We start from the raw sequence: 23572 nt of genomic DNA on the forward strand, positions 1-23572 counted from the left end.
CAGCCACCACTACAGACTTCAACTTCCCCCCTCCTTAGAGCGTCCCTGCCCTAGGAGAGCCCAGCCAACTTGAATCCTGCCCCAGGCAGCAAACCCGGCACCCAAGCTTTCTGCAGACACGCCCAATCCTCCCACCTCAAGTGAAGGGGCGGGGCAGGCGCCCAGGTCCCCACAGCCTTCTCGCCTGTCCCCAGTGACAGGTGGCATTCATCAGTGCAACTCCCCCAGAGGGCTGGTGCCTGACTGTGCCTAGGCCCTGAGGCCCCACCTGAGTGATCATGTAAACATAACCTTGAACTCCACCTCACTAATACATCCATCTCCTGGTGACACTGCCACAAAGCCCTGACAACTGAGTGAGACCCGGTGACAGAACACACGGGAGGCTGGGGCAGCAGGTTTCAAAAACTCACTTTATTCCAATGTGAAATGAAGACGTGATGGTTTAAAAACAAGAAAAAGTTCTTGATCAGCTGTGGGATGTTTGCTTGCTAGCTCCAGCCCACTCCCTTTGAAACAAGGTGTCTGGACAGGCCCCACCCAGGAGCAGCCCTCTCCACAAAGCCTGCACAGGCTCACAGGGGTGGCAACCTGGGCCCACAGGGCTCCAACAGCAGGCACAGGGCAGTGGGAGGGGAGCGGCCCCACTGCTACTCTGTACAAAGTGCCTGTGTGGCGAGGCCCAGGCAGGCCCACAGAGAGGTGACAATCCCTCCTGTGTCTGCCAAGACTTCCCCTTCCCAGGATCCATGATTCAGCCCTCGTTCCCCACCCCCCGCCCCACCCCCACTGTGCGTTAGGCAGCTCAGGTTAAAATGGGGAGGATACATTCAGACCGCAGCCCCCAAGGTTATCCCCACTGGGGGGCGGGGAGGTGAGTCAGAGCCTGTGGCAGCGCCTCCTGCTAGGCCAAGGGCAGACAGACAGGGCTGGGTCTGGGAGACCATGCCGCAGAGCCCTTCCCTCGCGCCCGCCCCGAAGATTCAGCCAGGCCCAATCACCATGAGGAAGGCAGGCATACCCCAAGCCCCCAGCCCTGCCAGGGCTCCAGCCCCCCATGCCAGGACACAGGAAAGCCCCCATGTGGTTTCTGGCTTGCAACCTGGACTTTGAGCCAGGTCAGGCCAGGACTGGGGCAGCAAGAGCAGCAGCCGTCATGACAAAGATACATAGGACCTGAGAAGTCGCATGTGCACGTCACCCCCTCGGAGCGGACGCGTGGCTATGTACAAGGTGGGACGGAGCGAGCCACGTGGGCACCGACACACTCGCGCACATCTGCTTGAGGAACGGACGCCACGCACGCCATTCAAGTGTCTCCAATCAGACCTCTGCGTCGCATACTCATTGACCAGTGCAAACACTTATCTTTTGGGGGGCAGGTGGGCAGGCCAGGCCAGATCCCAGAGGATGCTGGAGGGGGAGGGGGTGGAACACGGAAGAAGAGGGACTGCTTCCTCTCCCAATCTGCAGGGCACGCCCCTTCCTCCTGGAGTCATGGGGCCACCAACTGTCCATCTGTCTCTCCCTTTCTATGCCTGCAGGCTCGGGGAAGAAGGGTCCTTTGCAGCCGCAGGCTGAGAGCCCACGTCCTGGGGGGCCCCCGCTGCCTCAGGCTCCGTGGCCATGGGTTCCTCAGCCTTGTCCCTGCTCTTGCTGGCCTCCTGCAGCTGGTGCCGCCGCGCCACCTCGGCCTTCAGATTCTCCAAGTCCTTTTGGCTGAGTGGAAGGAGGGGGTGAAAGTGACGTCAGACTGGGCCACAGTCCCACCACCCTGCCGGCTCTGGGACACAACAAGCTGGGCCCCGTCACACATGCAGAGCAAGTGCTCCCTCCCCGAAGCAGGCAGAGTGAGCTCTGCGCACGCGCCATGGCCGCCAGCGGGGCCTGGCACCCGCGCGCCCTCGCGGCCAGCTCAGCTGCTCCCCTGCAGGAGCGGGCGGCAACGCTGCAGCTCTGCCCACCCAGTGCAGGGACGCCCGGCGTCTCCCGAGGCTGCGTGGACGGCGTGTCCCCGCACAGGCAGGGAGGGCAGCAGAGAGGAACGGAGCCGGGTTTCACGTGCCGATACCAAGACGGCCGAAACACGCTGCTAAGCGGCGCGCAAGCAAGGAAGGAAACAGCCGCCGTGCCCAGCACGCTACGACTCTGCGGGAAGTCGAAAGAGGGTGGGAAAGGGCGACAGCAGTGCATTCGCCGTGTGATGCAGGGGAAGGAGTCACTTTCCGATTCTGAGCCGTGCCAAGGTTGCAGAAGTTCAAATGCAAAAGCCTCCCAGGCCCAGCAGCTGGTGGGCGCAGCTCACCTGAGCGGAATGAAGAGGATGCCATTGATGACGTTGAGCTGCTCCAAGACGCTGGCCATGCTGGGGGCTGTGAACTGAGGGTGGAGGGGACACGCGCCAGTGAGCGAGGCCCGGCAGCCAGGGGCGGGCGCACCGCCAGCCCAGGGACCAACCTTGAGGGGCGGGATGTTGGCGCTGGAGCCGTTGCGGTAGATCTCGTTCATAGTGCGCTGCAGGGCCACAGCCTGCTGGGTCAGGCACTTGAGGTATTCAGAGCTCTCCTTGGTCTTCTCGTGGTCCTCGCCCAGCTACAGCAGAGAGGCACAGACAGCGTGGGGGCGGGGTCAGGGCTGCCCGCAGACCCCAGGCTACCCCGGCCCCTCCCGGTCCCCAGCCCCGCCACGGCCTACCTGCGTCTTGTAGATGGTGTAGCCTTCCTTCTCGTGCTGCAGGGCTGAGCGGAACTCAGCTTTGCTCTCATAGACCCGGGCGACCAGGTGGTGGCTGCAGGAGGCCCGGTGAGGCAGGGGTGTAAGTGGGCTGGGGTGCTGGGGACAGGGGATGGCCGTGGGGGTCTCCACAGCCCTACAGCCCGCCCTATAACTGACCCGTGCGGTGCACCAAAGCCCAGGGCACACAGCAGCAGCAGCTCAGAGAAGCCAACTTGTCAGGAGGCAAACGGGGCAGAACAGGGGTCCCTCTCACGACCTGCCTGGGCCCACGCAGCCTCACCTGAGGGCCACCTTGAGGGCCTTGGGCCCGTGGTACTTGGTGCTGACGGCCAGTGCGTTCTCCAGGAAGCGCAGCGACAGGTCGTACTCCATCACCCCGTGCAGCACCAGCCCGATGTTGTTCTGGGGGAACAGTCGGGGGGCCCCAGTCAGCCCTGGCTCTCCAGGAGCGCGGCTGGCCCCCGCTGCCCGTCCTCAGCACTCACATCCAGCAGGGCCATCTCCGGGTGGTCCTCCCCGAACACCAGCAGCATGAGGTAGCGGGCGCGGTACAGCAGGCTCAGGGCCGTGGACAGCTGGCTGCTGGCGAAGCAGTACAGGGCCAGGTGCATCTGCAGGTGGGGCCAGGAGGGGTCAGGGCGGCTGGGGCCCCAGCGCACGCAGGCCCAGCCCCGACTGGCTACTCACGTATTCCTGGATGGTGTTGGGGTGCTCGATGCCCATCACTCGCTCGCTCATCAGCACTGCTTTCTGCTGGTTACTCAGGGCCTGGGGAGAGGGGCGGCTCAGCCCAACACTGGCTCCACCCGCAGCTGCGCGGCGCGAGTCCAAGCCCACGGCTGTGGCCAGGGGCTTCTAGGCCCCACCAAGACCCTTTAAAAACCCGTCATCCCAACGGTCTATGCTGACGTGTACACACAAAGCTACAACTTCACTACAGCAACACCTAACAGAGACTAAAACCCATGCCCACACAAACGGCAAAAGCAGCCCCTTTGACTGGAGAGGCAGAGAGGGCCTTAAGCCTGCCCTTTTAAAGCTGCAGGACAACCAGGGCCACTCAGTGCCTGCTGCCTGCCAGAAAGGTCCCCTTGCCATCACCCCCATGAGGGGAAGCCCCCGCACCCCTTTTTCCTGTCAGGGCACACGAAGCTTTCGAACTCCCCCAGGGCTCACAGAACAAGCAAGGCCAGGGGTCTTCCCATAGGGGCCCCAAGATGAGCAGCACCCTAGCCCTGTGGACAGGGAGCCGTTCTGATCCAGCACACGGGGGCTGCAGGCCCACCTCGGCATAGTCGCCCATGATGTAGTGGAGCCGGGCCAGGAGGCGCAGGCAGGCGCAGATCTCCACATGCATGGCTCCGTACACGTTGTTGAACAGGTTCAAGGCCTCACTGATGAGCTCACAGCCCTCCTTCAGGAAGCCTGCGGGGCAACCCCACGGAGAGCAAGGTCAGGGCTGGGCCGAAAGGGGCTCCCACCTCCACGCAGCCCACCTGGCCACGCACCCTGCTGTACTTTGGCCTGCCCGCTCTGGAAGAAGTGGAAGGCGTCCGAGGCCTTGGGGTTGACGTGCTTGACCACGGGGAAGATGTTCAGCACATCCTCCTCGGTGAAGGCAGGCTTGTGGCGGCTGTCGAAGCTGTACTCCTTCAGCAGGATCTGGGGGACACAGCCCAGCGCCCACAGGCAGCCTCAGCTCCTGGCCACCACCAGTGCTGTCTGGACACTGCCCCCACGGCCCTGTGACCCACCTGGATTCCAGTTTTCAGGGAGATCTCCCGCAGCAGCGTGATCTTCTGCAGGCCGTACGTCTCCACGGCCTGGTCCACGGTCTCACTGCAAGGGGCAGCAGGCGCTGAGCAGCCCAGCCCCTGGCCTAAGCAGCAGCTGCTTCCCCATGACCCCTGGGAGCCCCACCTCTCCTTCCCCAAACCCGGGGTGCTCCAGGCCCGTTGTGACCAGGGCTGGACCCAGCCCCACGCCTCACGCACCACTCCAGGGTGAAGTCAAAGTAGTTTTTGGCCTCCTGGCAGATGTTCTTCCAGAGCTCCTGTGGGGTCATGACAGCCCAGGCCGTGTTGTCTGCCGCCCCCGGGGGCCGGTTTTTCCTCCTCTTGTTCCTCTTCTTGGAGACAAGCTCGTCGGCTGGCAGGTGCGCCACGGGGTTGGGGTAGGAGCTCAGGAAGCAGTTCAGGAAGTGGCTGATGGCGGCAGAGAGGCCCGAGAGCTCCACTCCCTGTGAGGGAGATTTTTGACCCAAGTCACAGAGGCCCTCGTGCCCCGACCCAGGGCTCTTCCCTAGGGCCCCACATTGCAAAGGGAGGCCCTGGCCAGGCGGGACAGAGGTGGGGGCACCTGCAAGTACGTCTTGAAGATGTGCTTAGCAGAGCGCGTGATGAGCTCCCCGATGCCAATTTTCTGGAAGCAGTGGAAGAGGATAGTCTTGGTCAGGCCCCGGCTTCCCCCCTGCTCACCCCCACCCCGACCCTGCCCAAGCGCCTCTCACATAGATGTGGTCCAGCTGCTCGCGGGCCGGGCTCCGCAGCACCAAGTCCAGCACCTTGCCCAGGTAACGCATGTTGATCCCGCGCTGGCGCATCACCTCGGCCAGCGTGGCCCCGTCCATGGGTAGCACCGCGTGGTCTGTGCAGTCTTTCACCTGCGGACTGCAGCAGGTCAGGCCCCCCAGCCCTCCCTGGCACTCCTGGGGGAGCTCCCACTTTCCTAGGACCCTGGGAGAAGGGAGGGTCTAAGACCCCAGCTCCCGGTCAGGAAACACCTGCAGCAAGGATGGGAGAAGTGAGCAGGGGCAAGGGGGCGAAGAGCCAAGAACCTAGCAGGGAGCTGGTGGCACAGAATCTGTGGCCACAAGGGAAGGAGTGGGGCGAGCAGCTGGGGGACCAGGACAGGACCTGCACCCAACCCTCCTGCACCTCCTAGGCTCCCCATCTAGGAAATAGAGTGGCCTCCGCCTTGCCTGACTCGCAAGCTCCAGAGTCAGCGACGGATGGGGCAGCAGAGCCTGCCACAGCCCCCTCCCCTCGTCCCCCACCCACTTTTGCAGGCCGCCCTCACCAAGCCAGGGATCTGGCAAGAGAGCAGGAAGGCGGCCGCATCCTTCAGCAGCTGCTTCTGGTCCCGAACTTCGTCCTTGCAGGACTCAGGAAAGCGCACCCCTGGGGGACAGCGAGCACACAGGCTGGAGCCAGGCAGGGAGAGGCAAGGGTGGGCCCCGTGCGCCTGGGCTGTGGGGGCCAGTGCTGAGGGGCGCACAGGTGTGCCGCCACCACCACCCCCACCACGTGCTGTCTCCACCGCTAGAGGGTCCTGTCGAGGCCCCAACTGCTTGCCTGGCGAGAAGATATCAGGGTTAAAGCGGATGTCGAAGGCCGTGCTGCTGATGGAGCCGACTGCCTTGCACGCGTTGCGGATCACCTCCCGGCTCCGAGGGTCTGCTGTGGAGAGACAGCCTGATGGGAGGCAGCCCCGCACCTCTCCCCCAGCTGCTTGCGATGTCTGCCTGCTACCTTGGGGCTGGGTCATGAGCCACCCGCCAGGGAGCAGCTACCAGGGCAGGCTTCAGGCCCCGCCCCCGACATCCACAGCAGGTGCACCTGTGCCGTCGTCAGAGGCGATGGTCTCCGCCAGCTCCTTCACCTTGGCCAGGCCACTCGCGTTGCCGCCCTCCTCCTCACTTCCCACCTCAGGGCCCGGGGGGTCTGCAGGCCTGGCCTCTGAGGAGAGAGGCCCACCATTCTCCAGCGGGGCAGGGCTCTCGGCCTTGCCGGCCTTCTGCTGCATCAGCTGCAGGGCGGCCAACTTCATGAAGAGGAGGTACCTGGTGCAGGAGGTGGAAAAGGGGACCCAGAAGCCTTGCTGGCCACAGGGCCCACAGCCAGCTCCCAGGCTCCTGGCCTGCTGGGGCACCAGCGCACACACACAGGTAGCCCAGCAACTCCACTGGGCAGCAGCAGGCTGCAGCCAGACAGCCCACCCTCCCCAGGAAGAAGGCAGCTGGCAGACAGAGCAGGACCAGGACTCCCTGCCCAGGCCAGGGCACTCAACAAGGACAGGACCACCACAGGCGTCGTGAGGAAAGAACCATTTACAGTGTGCGACATTCGACATGGCCGAGCGCTAAGCAGTAAACGCCGGCAGCCCTCATATCCGGTGCCCTGCCTCCTGGCCCCGCAGTGTGGCATTTTAGCTGCCTCAGCAGACTCCACAGGCTCCTTAAGAGCACAGCACCACTCTGGCTGACAGTCCAGGCTAAGGGCTCGCGAGCCCCAACTACAACGAAGCCCCTGGACCTGTGCATTTCACCGCCTGACTTGGAGTTGGTGGGGACGGGGCTCCAGCGAGGCTGTGCTGACTAGGTCAGGACCAGCCCAAGTGTCCAAACGTCCCCTTCACAGATGCGGCCCAGGACAACCCGGGTGGCCCCCCGCCCCCGTGGCGGCTCGCTCCTCACCTGTGCTCCACGAAGGCGTCCACCAGCTCCTGGCGCAGGCAGCAGAGCTTGTGGCGGTGGGCGCGGGGGAAGCCGGCACGGACACACTCCGCGGGCAGCTCCTCGCCAGGCACAGGCAGGAAGTTGAGGTCAGGCGGGAAGGTGCGCAGCAAGTCGAGGATGTAGTGGCGGCCGTCGTTGCCGATGATGCCCTTGCACTCGACCGAGGAGCACAGCTCCACCTCCTCGTCTCGGTCATTGAGCACCCGGTGCCGCAGGAGCTTGAGGGGCCGGCTCGTGCGCTCCAGCAGCTCCAGGTAGCGCGGGTGCGACACCACCGTCTTGCCAAAGTCAATGGAGCCGTAGATGACGCTCTGCTCCTGGTCCCGCTCCAGGATGCCGGGGATGATGGACTGGGCTGTGACACGATAGCCACGGTAATCCACCACCACCGTGCCCAGCGTGTACAGCCCCTCCACGTCCACCGCGTTGTACGTGCGCACGCCGTTCAGGTCGTTGGTGGGTGCCACGTAGGCCGCCACGTCCCCGCCAAAGTCCTTGTAGTGGTCACGGACGTCAAAGCCCAGGCTGAAGAAGATGTTGTTCCAGATGAACATCTGCATCTTGGTCTCCTCGCTGGGGTTGATGGCCATCACATTGCCGTCAATGACAGCCATGGCGCCTCGCGTGGCTGCCGCGGTGAAGTCACTGTGCACCTGCCAGGGCCGAGGATGGAGGGTGAGGGAGGCGCCGCCCATCAGAGACCAGGCTAGGTCCCACCTTGGCCACCCTCTCCCAGACCGGGGAGGCGACAGGGCAGGCCTGCCATGGCAGCTGAGCAACCTTAGCCTCGGTTTCATTGCCTTTAGCAAAAGCAAGAAAACCAGTCCCCAAAGGGAACACACACTCAGGGAGACAGAAGCACCACACGATTAACAAGGCATGTGAAGACTGGAGTAGGTGTGCGAGATCCACTGGATGTGCGCTGGCTGAACTTGGAGAGGAACCTTGACCTTTTGAGGTGTCTACAAGGTCACAGGATGCAATGCCCACAAAGAACCTGGCATGACCCCTGGCAAAGTTAGTGCCCAAGAATTACAGCTCTTACTTTTACTATTATCTCTATGCAGGAAGATTACGGGATTTTAAAAAGTTACTATTTTTTTCTCATTTCTCTTAGTTAACAGTACTACTAACTTTTAAGCCCAAGTGAGCTGACAGCATGACCCAGTGTGCTGCCTCACTAGTGGGGCTGGGGCAGGCAGCAGTGCCTGGGGAGGGTTCCATGTGGCCAGTGGAGGGCAGACATGGGTCGGATGGTGGCACTCGGCCTTGATGCCCTCTCCTTCCCCAGGGACCAGACAGGAGTGGTCTGACAGAGGCAGTAGGTTGACAGGGCCCAGCTACCCTCTGTTGCTAGAGAACCAGCCGGCAGTGAGGCCAAGGCGTCCAGGCACACGGGGCTCAGGCACCTTGAAGATGGCTCTTTCTCGGAGCAGCCGCTCGGGCAGATTCTTGCGGGGCAGCTCCCTCGTTGTCTGCAGCTCCTCGTTCCAGTCCCGGGTCTGCAGAGCAGCCAGGGAGATGCAGGTTCAGTGTGTGCCCCACCTCCTGCTCGGAGCAATCCCCTTCTTCCACCTCCCCATGGACAGCCCCCAGCCCCCTAAGTGAAGAGACGGCAGGCAGAGCCTCCGGTCAGCAGCACAGAGCCCAGCGTAGCACTGGGGAGGGCACCCAAGCTACACGCACCTGTCCGGGAATGTGCTCCTCATAGCCCAGCCTCGAGGTATAGGCATCCTCGGCACGCACACAGTCCATAGCGTGCTCGGCCTGGGGGGCCGTCCAGCTGTACACCTGGAATGGGGTGGCGATCCTCTCGAACGGGTGGCGCTGGACCCTGTGGCAAGCAGGGGACGGGGAGATGGGCAGCCCACCAAGTTCAGAGCCGGCCACAGAGCCCTTCTGAGCCCAACAACCACCTCAACCCCTGCTCCCGCATCTTCTGGCCCAAAAGAGTCAGGCGGGAGCAGATGGGCACCTGCCCAGGGCTGCTGTCTGACAGCTTCCTACAGGGGTGCTCCTGAACACCAGGGGCGCTGGAGTTCACGCAGGCTGGCCCATTCTAACCCCCTGGGGCGCGAGTCAAGGCAGGGTGCCGGCACAGGCACTACCTTTTCTTCTGCAGCACAGCAAAGTTCTTCTTGAAGGTCGGGCTGATCTGGTTGAGCAGCTCCACCAGGGAATGGCTGAGGAAGCGGGGGCTGGCGGGCTTGGGGTTGAAGTGATAGGCTGTGGACCTGCAGGAGAGGGCAGTGCTGAGCCCGCAGGCCCTGAGGCGCAGGGCCCGCCGGGAGCCACGGGGCCAGCAGGGACTCACTGGTTCAGGTAGAAGCCCCGTGTGGACGCGGTGATGCTGACTTGCCGGTCCTCAGCTGTGATCACAAACAGGTACATGAGGTCACCATGCATCTTGCGGTTCCCAGGCGGCGGGTTCCAGCCGCTCATGGTGAGCACTTTCAGGCACTGCAAGGGCTGCAGGGTTGCCAGCCATGAGCAGGCCTGCCTCCTAGCAGGGCGCCCTCCCCGTCCCACCAGGGACCCTCTTCTCTTGCTCCCCAGTGAGCCCCACCTTCCAGTCACGGTTCTGGGGCTGCAGGGGACACAACGGTCGCTCCCGGCTCCCTGGCAGGATGTACTCCGGCGGCGTGCAGTCGATGGGGTCCATCTCCAAACCCTTCTTCCGCCTCCCGCTGTCTGAGGGACCCGAGGCTGGTGGTCAGCCCAGGGCCAGCCATCTCCTTCCCTCAAGGTGGCTTCCGGATAGAGGGCCCAGCCCTCAGCCCCTTGGCCAGCCCCTGGCCTCCTTGCCCTCCTGCCCACCCTGGGTCCCAGCACCGCCTGCACCTCCCAGGTCGCCGTCCGTGAAGACACTCAGGAAGGACAAGGAGTTGCAGTCAACCCCATTGAAGGCATCGGCTGGGTCCAGGCTCTTGAGCAGGTCTCGGACGTGGCGCACGTGGATGCGGGCCTCTCGAACCGTGTATGGCTCTGTCGGGGGAGGGGCCAGTGTTACCAGGGCGGGGGCCTCCCTCCCCTCCAGAACTACTTACCTGGCACGGGGGAGAGGGGAGGGGGGAGGAGGGGAGCAGGTGCAATTTGGCTGGCTTGAATTTTTAACTTAGGCTTCCACTTTCAAGTTTCATTATGAACACATGAGCAGGTGCTCCAGTTTGCACTTGCACACACATGCACACGCGTGCGCACACACACATCCTGTCCGCTGGTGGGCAGGGACCCTTGCTCACAAAGAACCTTCCGCAGAATGCCAACTGAGGACATACAGGCCCCACGGAAGCCCTCACTCAGGGGTGTCCTGAGGCTGTACAGGTTACTCCCACTTCAACACTGCCCCCCAGAGTGTTTCATGGGTGGTTCTTTTGTGGGGACAGGGGAGCCTGAGTGGCTCTTCCCCAGACTACTGGAGTACACAGGAGCCTCGATTTTACACCCAAACCATGCTCCACCCTCCACTGACAGCTCCTCCGTACTGGTCCTGATCTCCCACGCCAAAGGGAGATGAGACTTAACACTTATCCTGCCTGAATTGCATCAGGCTGGCTCCTAACCCTGTCTGGCTTTGTTCAGAATTATGACTGTTCTTTAAACCACCGGCCATGCCACTGAGGGTGCGGGTGTGGTATCCTGAGCAGCAGACCTGTACTCCGGCCCCATATCCACTGGCTCATTTGTGAGAGTTGCCAGCAGGGGCAGGCAGCACGCCACCTGGGGTCCTCCCCTGGCTGAACACTCTCAACTTCCAAACCAACCTTCCACCACGCGGAGCACTGAGCCCTCCTGCAGCCCCTCTACGCTGCGCAGCTCTGAGAAGTGGTCCAGCATGTTGCCGTCCAGGTGCAGCGAGAAGCAGGTGCGGTGACATGTGTCCTCACGGTCCATGAGCACCTGGTGGATCTCCTGCACCATCTCCTGGGGTGACACCTGCCAAGAAAAGTCCCAGCCCAGGCCACCCTGCTGAATGGCCACACAGCAAGGAACCAGGACACACCTCCTACACCCAGCCCAAAGTCCCCAAATCCCTGGAATAAATGCCCCCCAATATTCGGCCTCCCACAGGGCTTTCAAATTCCAAGCCCTGTCCAGACACACCATGCCCCTCTGCACCTGCATACACATAGGACAGAGCCTAGCGGTACTACCACGACCATAAACTACTCATGCAGACCAACGGCGGGCCTGAAGCAGAGCACGGGAGATGGCAGGACAGGGAGAGAAACCAAACTGGCTTCCTTTGTTCAACGCTAGGGTTCTCAATGTAAACAGCTTTCGCCTTCCAGAAGCAGTGCTCTGGGGCCCCAGTCTATGTCTATGGAGAACGACCTAAGAGAACCTGGCCTGGGTTCCCAGTGAGTTAACAGCCTGCAAGGCCTCTGGGTTGGCTCTGCCCTTGGAGACCACCAGTATGACCCACTCCACTGGCAGATGGTAAAATCACGGCCCAGAGAGGTGACCTACTAAGGTCCCAGAGCAAGAAGCTGAGAGTCCTGGGACCCCAACAACATTATTTCCCTTCCCAAATAGGGCTGCAGTCCCTGCTGGTTCTTGTGCCCTGGCAATGAGGCAATGACCTGGACTTGATTCCTATGCCCACCATGCTGAGTGACCCTGGGCAAGGCCCAGCAAAAAAGGTGAGATTTGGCTCCAGATGGCCCAGGCCCTGGTCCCCTAAGCCCCGTCCTCCATCTGACCTGCAGGGAGAAGGGCTCGATCCCAGGGGCCAGGATCTTCACAGAAAAGCCTGTGTCCTGAATGACAATGACTTCCTGTCCAGTGGTCTCATCTCCTGGCTCAGTCTCATCCAGCCCGTTTTCCCTCTGAGGCTCGGCTGCCCCGTCCTCCTTCTTCAGGCTGTCTGGGCAGTCTCCATTCAGCAGCATGACTGATGGTGGCTCTGCAGGTGACAAAAAAAGGAGCTAAGTCAGAGGCGCCTGTGTGCCTTACCTGAGCCCAGTGGGCACACGCCCTGTGGGATGGGGGCTGCCCTAGCCCAGCTCGCCCTCCACACGCCTGCAGACCACCACCTTCTCACACACCCTCCCTTCTCGCACGCTGCTCCTCTGCCCTCCACAGCCGGGCTTTCACCTCAAGGTGCTGCCCAAACCACCCCTTGCTCAAGGCCAAGCCCAAGGGGCTTCTCTAGTGCACCTGGCATGCCAGCAGCGCCCCACACCACCAGCCTGTCCCCCTCTTCCTCCTTTTTCCCGACCAGTGCAACACTCCTGCCCTGCCTTCTCTAGCTCCGGCCTGTTCCATGGTACTGAGCTGTGGGTGCTGGGGTCCCAGCCTTGGCCCCGCCTCATTCTCACCTCACCTCTCCCATGCCTCAAACACCCTCCTGCTCCACAGCTCACGCTTTTCATTAAAAGTTGCCAACAGGGAGCCAGCTCTGTGGCATAGTGGATAAAACCGCTGCCTGCAGTGCCGGCATCCCATATGAGTACTGGTTCAAGTCCCGGTTGTTCCTCTTCCAGTCCAGCTCTCTGCTGTGGCCTGGGAAAACGGTGGAAGATGGTCCAACAGCTTGGACTGCTGCACCCACGTGGGAGACCAGGAAGAAGCTCCCGGATCTTGGCTTCAGATCGGCTCAGTTTCAACCCTTGCGGCCATTTTGGAGAGTGAACCAGTGGATGGAAGACCTCTCTTTCTCTGTCTAACTCTGCCTTTCAAATAAAAAAATAACTCTTTAAAAAAAAGTTGCCAACTGTCCTCCAGGCATCAACAGCTAGCTGTCCCCTGGGTCATCGCAGTCTTGATGGAACCCCCTGCTCTGTCTAGTCCTCAATCCAGCCACCCAACCTCACATTCCAACTGGACAGGGGCTGGGCCTCTGCAGCCCTGGCCTGGGGCACAGGTACCCGTCATGCTCCAGGAATGCACCTGCAGCCCTTCTCTTCATAACTGCACTCTTCCCAAGGTACAGTTTCTTCTGCCAGCACACTCGGGCCTCCAGCTGACGTCACCCTTGTCCCTCCCAGCCCCTGCCTCAAGCTCCTAGGCATCCTTTAGGGCCAAGGGGAAACAAACCTGATTCCAGAAGCCTGCCCAACAAACCTCACTAGCAGAATGAGCCCCTGGTTCCCAGGAGACAGACAGCACGCTGCTGTGCTCTGGGCGGCAGCTCTACCTCCCACCTGCCCGCCCAGGCCCAGTGAAAAGGCGTCAGATCCATGAATGGACTACAGCCACCTTCAGCTACATCTGACACCCGTGAGCAGGTGAGGGCATGAGGCCACACCATCCACCTCTCCCCAGGAGACACGGGAAGAGGGGAGCCTTTCCTTCAGCAAAATACAGCCTTCCAAATACTTGGACTCCTGTCACCCAAACACATGACTCCTGGCTTCAACCTGGCCTAGCCCTGGCTGCTGTGATCACTTGGGGAGCGAACCAATGGATCACAGGCCTCTGTCCGTCCTTCTCAGTCACTTTATCTTTAAAATAAGTAAATAAATCTCTACGAAAGACAGACCAGACCACAGCCTGCCTGAAAACCCACTTGGCAAATGAGAACCCTGGCTGCCAAGGCCTGCTTGTTAGGACAAGCTGACCCCCTTGGCTTGTCACTCAACAATCCCGAGTCTGAGCAAGGCTGTGGGGAGGACGGCTCCCCTGCTCCGATCTCAGCTCCCCCCATCCCTGGCTGTCAGCAGTGGGCATGCAGCACCTTTCTCCAGCACTCTACGGGCCCTGCTCAGACCCCCAGACGTGTGGAGCAGGGACCTCAGGGGAGGAGCCCGGCCTAGCACAGGGGCACACACAGGACCTGAAAAGAAGCCACCCTTTTCCCTTAGCCCTCAACTCAGTGATAACGAGGGTCTCCAGGAGGTCAGGTAAGGGCCCTCTTTCCTCTCTCCAAACCTGGATGAAACTCCCAAGAACCCCAAGGACACACTAGGACCCAACAGCCTGGCAGGGAAACCGGAAGCCCCTGGAGAGGGAGTGGCCCCATTGGAAAGGCAGACAGACGGGAGGGTCAGCAGAGAGCAACAGTTGCCCCCACCCCACCGAGCACCCGAGAAGCGCCCTGCTGGCTGACAGCCCCAGCAAGGGCCCCGCCCAAAGGGCAGCAGCAGTTTCGAGCTCTCAGATGGGTCAGAGACCTGGCTCCAGACAGACAGCCTGTGCTCCCTGGGATGTCTGGAGTGGGGATGACACAGGGAAGGGCGGAAGACAAGGCAAGGTGGCCCCAGCTCCTACTCCTTCTCCAGCCCAGGGAGCCCAGCACCCCTGGGGCTGCAACAGCCAGTCCCGTCCCTCCCCTTCCTCCAAGGGACCCTGAAGGTCTCCCTCCCACTAGATTAAGGCCCAGTGACCTCCCCGGCAGGAGGCCCAGCTGGTTGGCGCTGCCCCCACGGCCCACCTGGTGCAGTCGGCGGCTGCCCTCTCCTCAGCTCTGGGGATTCGGGACTGCCATGGCAGCGAGGTGACCGGCGCTCCGGCTCCGGCTCGGCACAGCCTGTGGTCCCAGCTCCGGCCTCTGCCACTACCCTTGCCCTAACACGGCTGGAGCTCCGGCTGGCTTCGGGTTTCAGTGAGGCCAGGCCTGTCGGGGCAGCCTGGGGAAGGGCACGTTCCCCCTGCCTTGAATCCTGCTCAAGGTCGGCCAGAAGGACAGCTGAGGGCCAGGAGGCCGCAGTGGCTCCGGGACCCCAAAGGGCGCTGTTCTCAGCACTCAGGCCTATGTCTCCAGGCGCCCCAGAGAGGGACTCGCTGCTGGTAGAGCCGTTAAAAGAACAGAAGAACCCCGAATTTGCACTCCCTGGATTCCTCACGATTGAGGGACCAGGGGACTGGCTAGGACGCACAGGGCTCAGCAAAGGGGTCCTCTCTTCAGCTCCAACCCTCCTAGAGGTGGGCAAGACTGCTTCTGCCAGCTGCTGGCAACAGCTGGCACAGACCCAGGCCCAGGCCATGAAGTGGTCACCCCTGTCCACCCGTCCCACACACTGGTGCCCTGCCTGCCTGCTGGGTCAAGGCTGGTGGAGCCTCTGGCTCCTGCTGTCCCCTGCAGGTGACCTGGCAGCTATCCCCTCTCCCTTAGTTCTGGTGGGAGGGGGATGGGCCCCCACTCTCCCAGAGGACAAATGCACTGGTGCCCTGAGCCTCCAAGCTCCACCGGGAAGCTGGCAGGCTGTCTTCCCAGCAGCCCCTGCGCTGCCAGGAGCAAACCAAGTGTCTCCCCCAGGGAAAACAGAGCTGGCAGCAGGAGGCCGAAGGCCGCTGGGCTACAGGGAAGCGGCATGCCCAGCCCCGCCAGGGCGCCTTCCCAGGCCTCTGACTTGTTGCCAAGGCCCAGCCAGGGCTGCTGCGCTGTCCATACTAACCAGCGGGGGTGGGCTGGGGAGCAAAGGCCCTGTCTCTCCAGGGCGCCTCCCCTCCGGGCTTCACACAAAGACCAGCTGGTAAGAAGGCTAAGCCAGGTAGAGCTCCCACCCCACCCCTAAACATCCCTAACCCTCTGGAGAAGGGGGAAGGGCAAGGCAGCCTGGCAATGACCCCAGGGGAGTGTGGATGAGCATCGCCACTCTGGTTACCACAGAGCCAGGGCTTGCTCCAGGCCTCACCCACAGCAGGTCCCTAACTCAGCTAAACCACCCTGTCTCACTAGTGAAACTGAGGCTCCTGAAGATGAGCAAGCAAGCTGCCCAACATCACAGAGGCAACCGGCAGCAAAGCAGTCAAGAGGAGACCAGGCCCGAGCACAAGCCACTGTGTCCCCTGGGGCCGAGCTGCAGCAGCAACAGGTGAGCAGCATCGGCTTCCTCCTCGGCCTCAGGCTTTCTCCAGCCATTGGCTCCCCCAAAGCCTCTATACCCCTAGGCCAGCACCCCCTCCTCCCATCCCAGGCCACAGCCTGAGACAGCGAGCTTTCTCCAGCCATTGGCTCCCCCAAAGCCTCTATACCCCTAGGCCAGCACCCCCTCCTCCCATCCCAGACCACAGCCTGAGACAGCAAGCTTTCTCCAGTCATTGGCTCTCCCAAAGCCTCTATACCCCTAGGCCAGCACCCCCTCCTCCCATCCCAGGCCACAGCCTGAGACAGGGAGCTTTCTCCAGTCATTGGCTCCCCCAAAGCCTCTATACCCCTAGGCCAGCACCCCCTCCTCCCATCCCAGGCCACAGCCTGAGACCACGAGCTTTCTCCAGTCATTGGCTCTCCCAAAGCCTCTATACCCCTAGGCCAGCACCCCCTCCTCCCATCCCAGGCCACAGCCTGAGATGGCGAGCTTTCTCCAGTCATTGGCTCCCCCAAAGCCTCTATACCCCTAGGCCAGCACCCCCTCCTCCCATCCCAGGCCACAGCCTGAGATGGCGAGCTTTCTCCAGTCATTGGCTCCCCCAAAGCCTCTATACCCCTAGGCCAGCACCCCCTCCTCCCCTATCCCCGGAGGCAGCTCTGAGGATCAGGCTTTAGTGAAAGAGAAAAAGGATGGGAAGAGGGGTGCCCAGTGCTTTATTCACAGGCAAGCTCCGCTGGCGCTGAGTGCGTGTACACACACGGGCACCAACAGACCACAGTGAAGGGATAAAGCATATCCCAGCCCTGGCTTGGGAGCACACGACTCCAACAAGCAGCAAATAGAAGAAACTTAGGCCACCACAGGTGGCCTCTGTGTGCCTCCCCAATCTGGCATGGTCTCAAGAGACAGTGCCAAGGCCAGGCCACGCCCCAGCCAAAGACTCAGCAGCTGAGGCCCCAGCAGGAAGTAAGGCCCCAAAAGGCACATCACTCCACCCCAGAAACCCAAGGCTTCAAGGAATGGGCAGGGCAGCAGGCCGCCTAGACTGAAGACCCCAAGGAAGCAGGCACCTGTGTGTCTCCTTCCGGGGCCCACCCAAGCCAGAAGCAGGTCTGCAGGGTCTAAAGACAGTCCAGGGTTCCTAAAGCTGCTCTGTCCAGACCCTAGCCAAGAAAGAACACCAGGATCCCACTGGGGGAGCTCCTGTAAGCCCCTAAACTTCTCTCCAGTAGACCATCCCCTTCTCCTCCCTCTCCGGGCCTCAACTCTAGGGATCCCTCCCCCAGGCAGAACCTGAAAAACCTGCCCGTTCTCTTCACCCCTAAATTCCCAAGCAGGTAACAGACCCTTGTCCACCCCGCCACAGGTCCTGATCACCTCCTCTTTAAAGAGACTGGGGAGCCTTCCAGAGCTGAGTCCTGATGTCAGGCGGGGGGTGGGGGGTGGGGTTCTGCTGGGGGCCTACACGAAGGTTCCTTTTTTCTTTTAATAGACCCAGGCTGGCTATCTACACCAGCTTCCCAGGAACACGGGAGCCAAGGGCCTATCCACTGAGAACGCTCCCAGCTTCCCCAAGACGAACAGCTGTGCCCTGCCCCTGCCCCAGCTCACCCCACAAGGAGGCCCTGGCTGAGGAGGGGCTTCACTCAGGCCCTCTGGGAGCTCCCCCACCAGACTCTCCCTCCCCTCTCTCCTACAGGAGCTCTGGCTCCACACCTGAGCTAAACCAACATGCCGCGCTCTTCCCCCTCCCCCTTCCTCCCCACCAGGCTGGGTCAGCCTTGGCATTCTGGCCATGAGCTACAAATCCAAAAAGCTTCCCCAACAACCAAATGGCTGTGTGACCTTGGGTGAGTCAGTTCAGCTCCTCTGGCCTCTCAGCTGCAGGGGAAAATGGCAGCCCTAGCCCCCTCTTATCTAGCTTGCTCCGCTGATTCAGAACACACCCTGGTGGGCTGTGGTTATCAGCAACTGTTTTTGCTCCAGCCTTGGCCGAGGCAATCAGCAAGGCTCCTTGGTACCTGCCCCCACCCCAAGGTAACTCAGCTGTGCACCGGGGTGGGGGCAGGGGCAGGAGGCCTACCCAAGCTGCCTCCTGGGAAGAAGATGATTAAGGGCTAAGACCACAAGTGCCTATTGAGTTAGTGGGAGTTCTGCACTCCCACTGCTACCCAGGGTCCAACCCCCAGGCTGGGGCGCTGAGGGCTGAGGGGCTGGCCTGAGAGGCGGTGTAAGGAGCGGCAGGCCGTGCCCCAGACAAGCTGCAGCCACTCCCAAAGCAATGGCCACGACAGCCCCCCTGGGGGAGAACGACGAGCTCCACTCCACACTAATGACCTTTGCCTTAAACATAGCAACTCGAGTCTGACCCACTTTTCGCAATAAGGCAGGTTAATGATCAAGTTCTGGCACAAACACCTCTCCTGCCGTGGAGCTGGCGTTCCCCCACACACCGGCAGACCCCCGGGGTCAGCCGACCTGGAAGAGCAATGCCCCGAGCCTGAGGACCTGCAGTTAATACCTTGCCCCTGAGAGTGAACTAGAGACGCCCCCTCACAACACCTCTCGCCCGCTTGCCCCCCGCAACTTGTGCTCTTCCCGGACCAAGCTTGGGAACCCTCAAACGAAGCCCAGCCCTGCCGTCGCAGGCGCTGTCCGGGAGCCTGATGCGGAAAGGGAGCGGCCCGAGGCAGAACCGCCCGCAAGTGTCAGAGTGACCCCAGGCCAGAAGCTTCCCCCGCCGGGGGCCGGAGGGGGTGGGGCCGAGCCCATCTGTCCGCCGCGGCGGCGCACCCCGACACCGCGTGTGCGCGCACGTGTCCCCGCGACCCGGCGCGCGTGTGCCCGCAGGAGCTGCCCTTCCCGGGACCCCACGTGCGAAGCCCAGGCCGCCGCCGGGGGCGACAGTGAAGGTGACCTTCAGGGCGGGGGCGGCCCGACGCAGGGCCCCGCGAGGTGCCACCGGGCCTGGCGCTCAGGGAAGGCAGCGGTCCCCGCGGAGTCCCAAGCCCGCCCGCCCGCCCGGCCCGGTCCAGGCCCCCGCCCAGCTACCCACTGGCCCCGGCCCCGCTCACCGGCCGCACTCGGCCTCCCCTTGCCGCCGGCTTGCGGGCCGTGCTCTCGGGCGTTGTCGGCCGGGGCGGCCGCCGGCAACTCGTCCGTCTTGATGACCATGGCGGCGGGAGCGGGCGTCCGGCTCAGCTGTCCGCGCCGCCCGCCGCGCCACTAACCCCAGTGCCCTGCGCGCCGCGGCCGCTGCGGGAAGGACGGAGTCACCGGCCCACGTGGTGCGCGCTGTAGCCTTTGACCCCTCCGCCGCTCCCCTGCCCCGCCCTCGCGCCCGGCCCGGCCCACGGAAGCTCGCGAGGGACAAAACGCGCCGCGCCTCGTCGGCCGTCCACCGACGCGGTGGCTTTCCCGAATGCCTTAAAGGCAACGCGTTCCGACACGAGGGAGAGGGAAACTTTGGCCTCTCGAGGGGCGGGGCCTCAGGGACGCGTCCGTGCCGTTCGCGGCCCTTCAGGCGGTCGCCGTGACCTTGGGTGGAGACTGGTCTAGGACCGACGTGCTCAACCTCCCCTCCCCCAGCGACCCTCTACTTCCTATTGCAAATTTGCCCAGTGACCGTGCGCTCCCTGGACGGCGCCCTCCTCGCCGAGGTGTCCTTTCCCGCCCAGGGAGTGGGAGTAGGGTGGAGGGCAGCCTAGGACACGGTCACCGGGCCTGGGGATGAAGTGTCAGAAATGACCCCCTCGAACTTTATCCTGAGCCACAAGGCCCCTCCCCAGCAGCGTCCTGGACACCCCACCCCGCCACAGGGGGTGCCACTTGCAGGCCGGTGTCCTCGCGTTACAGTGCAGAAAACTGTGAGCAAGGTCGCAGAGGGAGCAAGATCACAGCTAGGTCAGTGGACATCCACAGCCTGGACACTTGAGTTCATATTTGGTGGGGACTGAGGAGCGAGGTGACGCTGGAACTGGGTCTTTGCCAAGGACATCTCCAGACACACGGGGCCAGGGAGCCCTTGTGAAGCTCTTCATGCACGTGTCCAGCATTTGCCAGGATTTATGGGTCTGGGGAAGCTGAAGTGGGGCGGGGGGTGGGGGGGCGGAATGCCTACCTAAGGCCTTGCACAGACTGCAAAGGAAAGTAGACTTTGTCCTGGAGTTGCAGGCGGTGAGAAATGGAGCCAGTGAAAGGAGGAAGGCTTTAAACAGGAGGAAGGGAGGTGAAAGTGATAAGATTTGAGTCTCAGAATGATGCCTGTGGCCGCTGGGGATTGGAGGGTAGATAAGGAAGACTGAGCCGGGCTGGGGAGGTGAGTTAGAACTGGAAATCTGAGCCAGACCTGACTCCTGGATCTACATGGAAGGCAGGGGATGCGGGAACCTGACACCGGATCACATTGGAAGTCTCTCTGTTTTAAGATATACTTATTTATTTGAAAGGCACAGTAACAGAGAGAGGGAGGGAAAGACAGAGAAGAGAGATCTTCCATGCACTGCTTCACTCCCCAAATGGCTGTGGGCCAGTGAACCAGCAGGTGGGCTCCCTCGTGCTCTTTCTCTCTCTCTCTCTCTCCCATTCAAATAAAGATACAAGCAAATAATGTAAAAGGCCACACCCATCTATCTCGCCTCACCCATCTGTTGGGAGGAGGTGGTCACCGGAGTACGGAACACTCGCTGAGCCCCAGGTCTTCCATGCAGGGACTGCAAGACCCGCAGGAACTCAGGGCTGCTGCGGGAGCATCAGCAGTGAATCAGGCCTAGCTCCTGCAGGAAGCAGTTTCAATCTGCAGAACAGATGGATGAATTCTGGGAAGAGGTTGCTCTGAACTGAGTTGTGTTTGGTTCTGGGAGGCAGACACACACACACAGAAGGAGTGCCTCATCCACTGGTTCACACCCCAAATGCCCACAGCTGCAGCTAGGCCTGACTGAAGCCAGGAACCAGAACCTCAATCCAGGTCTCCCACTCAGCTGTGGCTGCTGCCTCCCAGGATCCCCCCTTAATAGGAAGTTGGAGTCAGGAACCAGAGCCGGGACTTGAACCCAGGTACTCCACTGTGGGATGTGGGCTTCCTGACTGGTGTCGTCACTGCTAGGCCAAATGCCCTCCCCTGAACCAAGTTTCGAAGGGTAAGAAGGATTTTAATGAACATGTCAGAGGAATGATGCGGTCACACGTGGAAGGAGGAACTCCAGAAATTTATTTCCTCTGTAGTTACTTTTACAAATATTTTAACTTGGGGCTGGTGCTGTGGCACAGGAGGTTAACACCCTGGCCTGAAGCACCGGTATCTGGTATGGGTGCCGCTTCTAGTCCTGGCTGCTCCTCTTCCCATCCAGCTCTCTGCTATGGCCTAGGATATGGCCCAAGTTCTTTGGCCCCTGCACCCACGTGGGAGACCAGAAAGAAGCTCCTGGCTCCTGGCTTCAGATGGGCAAAGCTCTGGCTGTTGTAGCCATTTGGGGAGTGAACCAGCGGATGGAAGACCTCTCCCTCTGCCTCTACCTCTCTCTGTAACTCTGTCTTTCAAATAAATAAATATTAAAAAAAATATATATGTTAGGCCGGTGCCGTGGCTCAACAGGCTAATCCTCCGCCTAGCGGCGCCAGCACACCAGGTTCTAGTCCCGGTCGGGATGCTAGATTCTGTCCCGGTTGTCCCTCTTCTAGGCCAGCTCTCTGCTGTGGCCTGGGAGTGCAGTGGAGGATGGCCCAAGTGCTTGGGCCCTGCACCCCATGGGAGACCAGGAGAAGCACCTGGCTCCTGACTTGGGATCAGCGCGGTGCACCAGCCGTGGTGGCCATTGGAGGGTGAACCAATGGCAAAGGAAGACCTTTCTCTCTGTCTCTGTCACTCTCTGTGTGTCTCTCTCTCACTGTTTTATTTTTGACTGCCTGTCAAAAATAAAAAATAAAATAAAAGAAGTGGAGCAGCCGGGTCTTGAACTGGTGCCCGTATGGGATGCTGGCGCTTCAGGCCAGGGAGTTAACCCGCTGCACCACAGCGCCGGCCCCATTTTCTTTTCTTTTCTTTTTCTTTTTTTTTTTAAGATTTATCTCCACTTTCTCCTTATGTGTAAAGACACCTGTGCAGCAAACTTTCAACTTCACAATGTCCTTATTCTTCCTGACCTTCATAGACTCAGCGTGCTCTCACCTGGCTGTCAGCAGCAAGGCCTTGGCTTCTTCGATTTTCCGAGGCTTGGAGACGAGGCTGCAGACTAGTACCACAGCAAGAATCGAGAAAGGCAGAAAGGAACTCGGGCTCCCTAATGTTAAACAGGTAATGCATTCACATAGTTCAAACTCCAAAAAGTACAAAAGGGCATACAGTGAACAGTGCGTCACCGGCCCCTGGCCAGCCAAGCAAGTTTAAGTGTGCGTGGACTCATACATGTCTCCCTTTAAGTTCATGCAGGGTGGAGCTTTTGTCCTAGTGGTGGGACACCCACATCCCATAGCAGAGTGCCTGGATTCGAGTCCCGACTTCACTTCCAATGCCAGCATCCTGCTCATGTGCACCCTGGGAGGCAAGAAAATGTGTCTTATGAAAAACTATGCATAGATTTCAATTTTTTTGCACTTAAATCACTATCTCTTAATTCCATTTTCCATAATCTTTTTGAATTAACCTTGGACACGTGCAGTGTATATGCAGAGAGGATCTCCAGAAGGGTGTAGAAAGTAAACTTGGTTGGTTCACTCTAGGTCTGTGCCAGGCTGAAGCCAGGAGCCTGGGACTCCATGAGGGTCTCCCACATGGGTGCAGGGACCCAGGCACTTGGGCCATCTTCCTCTGCCTTCCCAGGTGCATGAGTGGGGAACTGAATGAAAGGTGGAACCGATGATGACATAGGATGCCGGCGATGCAGGTGGCCGCTCTACCCTCTGGGCCTTGATGCCAGCCCCCCACTGCTCTCAATATTTAGGCTTCCCTTGCAGATCTTCCCTTGTATCCAGAGCTCTGGATCTCTGTGCTCTCCCTGTCCTCATAGGCAATGTCTACGTTAGCTGCTGCCAGCGTGGAGGCTGGTAACCAGTCTATCCGTGAGCCTCGTGACTAACCAGTGCCACAGCCTTAGGCTCTGGAACTTGTCTTCTCCCTTCTCTCACAGGCTCCTGTTGCACAACTCCCATCCTCAGGGCTCTCGGCGGCACTCCTGAGCCAGGCCCCTGTGTAAAGATGCTGCATAAAGGGGCCAGCGTTGTGGCATAGCGAGTTGAGCTGCCACCTGTGACCCCGGCATCTGGTATAGGAGTCCCAGCTGCTCCACTTCTGATCTAGCTCTCTGCTAATGAGCCTGGGAAAACAATGGAAGATGGCTCAGGTGCTTGGGCCCCTGCTACCCATGTGAGACATCCGGATGGAGTTCCTAGCTCCTTGCTTTGGCCTGGCCCAGCCTCAGCTGTTGTGGCTGTTTGGGGAGTGAGCCAGCAGATGGAAGAGCTCTCCCTCTCTCTGTGTAACTCTGCCTTTCAAATAAATAAATGAATCTTCATAAAGAAAAGATGTTGTAAAAGGACAAAGAGAATTCTTATGTAGGCTGAGACC

The 23572-nt window shown here is 60.8% G+C and overlaps 1 protein-coding gene across 2 annotated transcripts; it reads right to left on the bottom strand.

The window, feature by feature from the left end:
* Positions 1 to 365: 365 nt before the first annotated feature.
* CLUH (clustered mitochondria homolog) lies at positions 366 to 19269 on the bottom strand. 2 transcript variants are annotated; one of them, XM_062215922.1, is made up of 26 exons: positions 19083 to 19269; positions 11956 to 12158; positions 11017 to 11188; positions 10094 to 10237; positions 9819 to 9943; positions 9567 to 9721; positions 9361 to 9486; positions 8939 to 9086; positions 8662 to 8754; positions 7211 to 7905; positions 6354 to 6577; positions 6090 to 6191; positions 5815 to 5915; positions 5246 to 5398; positions 5095 to 5157; positions 4731 to 4975; positions 4491 to 4575; positions 4245 to 4398; positions 4022 to 4161; positions 3424 to 3504; positions 3222 to 3347; positions 3017 to 3138; positions 2695 to 2788; positions 2458 to 2592; positions 2306 to 2379; positions 366 to 1719 (listed from the first exon to the last, which is right to left on the bottom strand). In XM_062215922.1, exons 1-26 carry the CDS (start codon positions 19180 to 19182, stop codon positions 1533 to 1535), a joined length of 4047 nt encoding a protein of 1348 aa, XP_062071906.1. In that variant the 5' UTR covers positions 19183 to 19269; the 3' UTR covers positions 366 to 1532. The 2 variants fall into 2 exon arrangements, with proteins under 2 accessions (XP_062071906.1, XP_062071905.1); XM_062215921.1 differs by having other exon boundaries at positions 6090 to 6194.
* Positions 19270 to 23572: the final 4303 nt, after the last annotated feature.

The sequence above is a fragment of the Lepus europaeus genome, chromosome 18, assembly GCF_033115175.1.
Source record: "Lepus europaeus isolate LE1 chromosome 18, mLepTim1.pri, whole genome shotgun sequence".
Classification (NCBI taxonomy): Eukaryota; Metazoa; Chordata; class Mammalia; order Lagomorpha; family Leporidae; genus Lepus; species Lepus europaeus.

Excerpts from the sequence above, each read along its gene's own strand:
- CLUH (XM_062215921.1), bottom strand. The coding sequence starts at position 19,182 with ATGGTCATCAAGACGGACGAGTTGCCGGCGGCCGCCCCGGCCGACAAC. Across the intron at positions 2,789-3,016 it reads GCCCTCAAGGTGGCCCTCAG|CCACCACCTGGTCGCCCGGG; the intron begins GTGAGGCTGCGT and ends GGCCTCCTGCAG. Across the intron at positions 2,380-2,457 it reads CCAACATCCCGCCCCTCAAG|TTCACAGCCCCCAGCATGGC; the intron begins GTTGGTCCCTGG and ends CTCCACCCTCAG.